We start from the raw sequence: 6,960 nt of genomic DNA on the forward strand, positions 1-6,960 counted from the left end.
CTCGTGGCCCAAAGTGGCTGCGAGTGCTCCGTGCGTCTCAACACGCTCCCTGGGCTTCCAAGGAGAAGGAAAGAAGGAGTTTGCCAGGGAAGGGCCAGGTGTGCAATGACTGGGTCGCGGGCAGTTACAGGAAGAGCCCCTCGTGGAGACGATGACCCTCCTCTGTCTGTGGGTTCATCCCCCAGCAGGCCAGCCGCCTGGTCACGGGACCCCTTCTGCCACTCTCATCCGCGTGCTCTTTGCCTTCCAGATCGTCCCGAGCCCTCGCCGGGCACCAGCCACCATGGACATAAACATGACCCGTCCGGACAACGCCACCCTCCTCATGCTGAAGAACCCGGCCATCGCGGTCGTCCTGCCCGTGGTGTACTCCCTGGTCGCGCTCATCAGCATCCCGGGAAACTCCTTCTCGCTCTGGGTGCTCTGCCGCCACATCGGCCCCAAGTCCCCGTCCGTCATCTTCATGATCAACCTGAGCGTCACGGACCTGGCGCTGGCCTGTGTCCTCCCCTTCCAGATCTACTACCACTGCAACGGGAACCACTGGGTGTTCGGGCGCAGCCTGTGCACCCTCGTGACCCTGGTCTTCTACGCCAACATGTACTCGTCCATCCTCACCATGACCTGCATCAGCGTGGACCGCTTCTTGGGCGTCGTGTACCCGCTGGCCTCCGCGCGCTGGCGGCGGCGGCGCTACGCCGTGGCCGCCTGCGTGGCCATGTGGGTGCTCCTCCTGGTCGCCCTGTCCCCGCTGGCCCGGACGGACCTCACGTACACCGTGAAGGAGCTGGGCATCGTCACCTGCTTTGACGTCCTCAAGTCCACCATGCTGCCCAGCGTGGCCATGTGGGCCATGTTCCTCTTCACGCTCTTCATCGTCCTGTTCCTCATCCCGTTCGTGGTCACCGTGGCCTGCTACACGGCCACCATCCTGAAGCTGCTGCGCACCCCGCACTCGGAGTGCCCGGGCCAGGGCCAGCGGCGCCGCGCCGTGGGCCTGGCGGCCGTGGTCCTCCTGGCCTTCGTCACCTGCTTCGCGCCCAACAACTTCGTGCTCCTGGCGCACATGGTCGGCCGCCTGTTCGTGGGCACCAGCTACTACCACGTGTACAAGCTCACGCTGTGCCTCAGCTGCGTCAACAACTGCCTGGACCCCTTCGTGTACTACTTCGCCTCCCGCGAGTTCCAGCTGCGGCTGCGGCACTACCTCCGCGCGGGGCGGCCGCGGCCCAGCGCCCTGGACGCGCCCCGGAGCAGCCTGTTCTCGGCCCGCACGCTGCTGGCGCCCTCCGTGTCCAGCGGCCACGCCGACGGGCTGGAGGCGGCCGCCCGGCCCTTCCTGCAGAGGCAGGAGAGCGTGTTCTGAGCCGGGCCCCTCGGCGGACCCCGGGTGAGGCCGGGAGGGTCCCTCTCTTCCTGCCCGATGCTTCTGCTGCCATCCCGATGCCACCGGACAGGCTGTTGTCCCAGCACCCGGACGCCACGCCTGGCCCACGGACACAGAAGCAGGACAGACAGACACTGTGGTGTTTTGGGAGACGGTGGCAGCACACCAAGCGGACTTGTTCCCAGCTGTGTCCCCAGACGCCCCCGAGACCCCACCGCATCAGCCACCCGCCTCTGGTCGGGGACGCCCACAGGGCCTCGGCTCCCCGAGGATGACGTGCCCAGGGCCTTGTGTATGTGTCTCAACATGGTCACAGCCGGGTGGCTGAGCACCCGCGGAGGCCACTCTGAAAGGACGGAGAGTGTCCACCGCTAGGCTGTGACCCCCTGACTGAGACTCTTGGGGTGCAGCCTCCTCGAGGGTTGCCTGCACCCGTTTTCTGGCTCCGGCTCCTGGCTGACAGCCCTGGGCCAGGGCAAGACGCCCGGCCCCCACCCTGGGGTCGCAGGAGGCTTCTCTCCGTGAGCGTGAACCCAGCCCGACCCAGGACATCCTTGGTGAATCCGGCGCCTGACCACACAGGCCACAGGGGTGTCTTCACCACACCCCTCGCGTCAGTGCTGGGCTCCCCGCATGGGATCCACCGGAACCAGCCCCAGCACCCAGGCCGCTCGGGGAGGATGGGGAGCCGACACCCTGGGGTGCACAGACGGTGCCCAGGTTGCTGAAACAAGAGGCCCGGGAGCTGGGCATTTGCCCAGGAGAGCGAAGTTCAGTCTCCTTGCCCGTCACAGGGTGCACGGCAGTGGGTGCCGGCCCCTTGGCAGAGGGGAGCCTGGAGCCTGCAGACCGACAGCTGGGACAGGCCGATCGGGGGACAGGACGGGGGCCACTGGGGTCAGGCAGCCTCCCCACCCAGAGTCCCAGATGCTAATGGAGATCTGAGCCTGCTCCCCGCCACTGTGGCTCACAAAGAAAACAGCCCAATTGTACTGGGGTGAATAGTATCGCCCCCAAATCCACATGCACTCAGGACCACACAATGGGGTCTACCAGATGAGGGTGGCTCTCCGTCCAATGACAGGCCCTTGGAAGAGACAGAAGAGGAGACGCAGACGCAGAGGAGAAGCCCCGTGGGGACGGAAGAGAGACGGGAGGGACGGGCCCCCCGCCCAGGAACGCCTGGAGCCCAGGAGCCGGAAGAGGCCGGAAGGACCCTCCTGGAGCCTCGGGGGGAGCACGGCCCTGGACACCCCATCTCGGATGTTTGGTCTCCAGGACGGGGGAGGGTGAATGTTTGTGGTTTTAAGCTCTCAGTCTGTGGTCATTCGTTACGGCCACCCCAAGACCCTGAGACATGTGTAAGGGTCTTGGATTCTGTGGCCAGGACGCCGGCAGACACAAAGCATTGCCCCCTGGGTGGGTGACTGAGGTCCCACAGTGCCCCACGCTGGCTCCCTGCGGGGCCTGCTTCCTGAGCCCCACCCTCGGCAAGGCAGGTCGGCACACCTGCCAGGGGAAGGCTCTTGGACGGAGGAGGAAACACCTTCCGTGTGCCGCCCCCGGGGGGGCCCTCCGCACAGACGGCTGCTCTGAGGGAGGGGTCCTGGTGGGAGGAGGGGTCCTGGCCTTGTGAGACTCTGGGTCAGCCTGTCACCTGTTCTCTGTCAACTAAGGACCCTGGTATCCACCCTGCAAAGGCTTCAGACCCCCTCGCTGTCTGGTCTGAGAATCCAACCTACATTCCCACCTTGGCCTGCTGCCCACATGTCCTTGGGGGTCCGAGGCATGTCCAGGTGGACGCTGGCTCTTGGGACCTGAGAAGTGGCCTCAGAGTCCCCTCAACGCCCTTCTCCCCAGGACACGGATGCACGGGGCCAGCTCACAGCGCTGAGTCTGTGACGGGGCCCAAGCCCACTGGCCCTGAATGCACTTAAGGGCCCAGGGAGCTGGCCGCCCCGTGTCAGCTGTCCTGGGCCACCTGAGCCTCTGCGGACGAATTCAGGTGCCTGGAAGAGAGGCTGGGACCCCAAATTCTCCACAAACCCTCCCCAAAGACAACGTCTAGAAAGCTACGCCTGCTCGGCCACTCCTGTGGTCCGAAACCCTGAGCCAGCGAGACACCAACACCCGCGTTCTGGGCGTGGGATGCAGAGAACAAAACAAAAACGTGTGAAAAACCTCAGACCGCCGCCATCGGCTCCGGGCCACCTTTCGTAGGCTGACAGACAGAACTCGGAGGACAGTGTGGCCCCCACGGGATGTCAGGTTCCAGGGCACCTGGCTCTCGCCGTGACGGATGCCAGCCCAGCCCGGTGTGGTGTTGCCGCTATTACTGTTATTTGCCGGTTGCACAGCCCGTGAGCCGGCGAGGCCACCGACGCCCCCATCATCACGGCCGGCACAGCCCCAGACACGGCTGCAGTCACTCACGAACCCACAGGGTTTGGGGCGTTGCTGGGAGTTTCTATCGAGATGCCCCCACTTCTGGGGACAGTGACCCTGTCCGTGGGGGCCTGCCGCTCACCGGAGACGGAACCTGCGTTTTATCCAGCAGCCGGGCCCCTGGACCTTCAAAGACGAGACCCTCCATCCTCAGCTGAATCTGGTCACCTCTGGGCACCTGGCATGAATCAGGGCGGGGACACACGGACAGACGGGGTGGGCGGTGGCATCATGGATGGTTGGGTGGGATGCTGGCATTGTTGCTTTAAGGATAAAACCTCCCCCTGTTCACGCTGTGTTTGCAAATATTCAAGAGTAGGATTGCCCGGCTGGTGTGGCTCAGTGGACGGAGCGTGTCCCATGGACTGAGAGGTGCCGGTTTGATGGCCGATTCCCGGTCAGGGCACATGCCTGAGTTGTGCGCTCCATCCCCAGTAGGGCGTGTGCAGGAGGCGTGTGCAGGAGGCGGCCCATCCATGTTTCTATCTCTCTCTTTCTTTCTCTCTCTCTTCAAAATCAATAAAAATATATTTTGTAAAAAAAGAGAAGAATGATGTGATGCTGAATGTCTGTTTTCAAATCAAAAGCAAATACAGGCATACGCACACAAAGGCACACGCCACACTTGCACACACATGTACACATGTACACACATGTATACACGGGCGTGTACATACAGGGGGTGGACTCGAAAGGAAAACGGCAGAACGCTAGTCACTGAAAATGGTAGAGTGTGGATAAAGGGAACATCGGGTTTCAGTGTATCATTGTTTCCTAAAACAGGAAAAAAGGTGGTCTGTCGGAAAACATCCCATGAAGACACTGCTCACCACGAAATGTATCACTGAACGCCGGAACGCGTTTCCACACGGAATTGCTGAGTGGGAAAGAAGCTAACATTCTCCAGTCGGCTGTTTTCATTTTTATTTTACCTTTCAAATATATTTTTATTGATTTTTTTTTTTTTTTTTTTTGGTACGTGCCCCTAGCAGGAATTGAACCCAGGACTCTCTGGTCCGCAGGCCGACGCTCCAGCCGCTAAGGCCAAACTGGCCAGGGCTTATTGATTTTTTGAGAGAGAGAGGAAGGAAGAGAGAGACAGAAACATGGATGGGCCGCCTCCTGCACGCCCCCTACTGGAGATCGAGCCACAACCTGGGCATGTGCCCTGACAGGGAATCGAACCCGGACCTCTCGGCCCATGGGACGGTGCTCTGTCCAGTGAGCACACCGGCGTTTCTTTTTTTAAAATTTCCTTCGAAATATATGGAATTGTGGTAAAATACACCGAATATGCACCGTGCTCACCCTACTTCAGGGCACGGCTCCATGGCGTTGGGCTCATTGACGGTGTCGGGCAACCATCGCCCCATCATCTCCAGGACTTTCTCGTGGTCCCAGGCTGGAACTCTGCCCCGGTGATTCACGCACCACCCCTCCCCTCCCCCAGCCCCAGGCTCCACCATCTACTCTGTGTCTATGAACCTCATAGAAGTGGAATCACACCCTATGTGTCTTTTTGTGACTGGCTTGTGTCTATCTATCTATCATCTGTCTATGTATGTAGGTTATGTGTCTATCTATCTATCATCTATGTATCTAGTATGTATCTATCATCTATGTATCTATGTATGTATATATGTATGTGTGTATGTATCTATCATCTATGTATGTATATATGTATCTATCATCTATGTATCTATTATGTATCTATGTATGTCCATATGTATGTATTTATCATCTATGTATCTATTATGTATCTATGTATGTATTTATGTATGTGTGTATGTATCTATCATCTATGTACCTATTATGTATCTATGTATGTACATATGTACGTGTGTATGTATCTATCATCTATGTGTCTATTATGTATCTGTTTGTATGTATATATCATTTATGCATCTACTATGTATCTATCTATGTATCTATGTATGTATCTATCTATCTATGATGTATTTATGAATCTATCATCTATGTATGTATGTATCTCTATCATCTATCTATCTATCTATCTATCTATCTATCTATCTATCTATCTATCTATCATTATCATCTATCTATCTCCTATATCCATCCGTGCATCCATCCATCTATCCACCTCCCTCCCTCCCTCCCTCCCCGTCTATCTAGCTTCCATCTATCCCTCCAAACGCGATTCTCAGCGGAGTGATTCTGTCTCCAGGGCACAGGCGGCAACCTCTGAAGACAAGTTTCCTGGTGGCAACGTGGAGGGAGGGTGCTGCCATCTAGTGGAAGGAAACAAGGGCTGCTTTTAAACAGCTTGCAAAGCACTGGTCAGCCCGCTGGGCACCCCCAGGGAATGATCCGGCCCCAGAAGTCACTAGTGCCGAGGCTGGGAGAGCTGCCTTAGCATGAGTTTCTGCCCATCTGTCTGCGCATCACCCCCATCAATCTATCTATAGATATACTTCCCCCCATCTCCGTGTCCCCACCGCGCCCTCAGGGACCCTCCCATTTCCAGCCCCCAATGCATGAGCAGGGACCCACATCTCCACACCCACCACCGCGCCCTCAGGGGCCCCCATGTCCGTGCCCCCACCGCGCCCTCAGGGACCCCTATCTCTGCGCCCTCAGGGACTTCCCTATCTCTGCGCCCCCACGCGTCCTCAGGGACCCCCATCTCTGCGCCCTCAGGGACCCCTATCTCTGCGCCCTCAGGGACCCCTATCTCTGCGTTTTCAGGGACCCCCATCTCTGCGTCCTCAGGGACCCCCATCTCTGTGCCCTCAGGGACCCCTATCTCTGCGCCCTCAGGGACCCCTATCTCTGCGCCCCCACGCGTCCTCAGGGACCCCCATTTCTGCGCCCTCAGGGACTTCCCCATCTCTGCTCCCAAAGGACCTCCCCATCCCTGCGCCCTCAGCGACCCCCATCTCTGCGTCCTCAGGGACCCCATCTCTGCGCCCTCAGGTACCCCTATCTCTGCGCCCCCACGCGTCCTCAGGGACCCCCATTTCTGCGCCCTCAGCGACCCCCATCTCTGCGTCCTCAGGGACCCCCATCTCTGTGCCCTCAGGGACCCCTATCTCTGCGCCCTCAGGGACCCCTATCTCTGCGCCCCCACGCGTCCTCAGGGACCCCCATTTCTGCGCCCTCAGGGACTT

At 59.1% G+C, this 6,960-nt stretch overlaps 1 protein-coding gene across 1 annotated transcript; it reads left to right on the plus strand.

Moving 5' to 3' along the window:
• The first annotated feature begins 283 nt into the window (after positions 1 to 283).
• On the plus strand, positions 284 to 1,366 carry P2RY8 (P2Y receptor family member 8). Its single transcript, XM_036271815.1, has one exon. It carries the CDS (start codon positions 284 to 286, stop codon positions 1,364 to 1,366), a length of 1,083 nt encoding a protein of 360 aa, XP_036127708.1.
• The last annotated feature ends 5,594 nt before the right edge of the window (positions 1,367 to 6,960 follow it).

Source organism: Molossus molossus, unplaced genomic scaffold, assembly GCF_014108415.1.
Source record: "Molossus molossus isolate mMolMol1 unplaced genomic scaffold, mMolMol1.p scaffold_m16_p_2, whole genome shotgun sequence".
NCBI classification, from domain to species: Eukaryota; Metazoa; Chordata; class Mammalia; order Chiroptera; family Molossidae; genus Molossus; species Molossus molossus.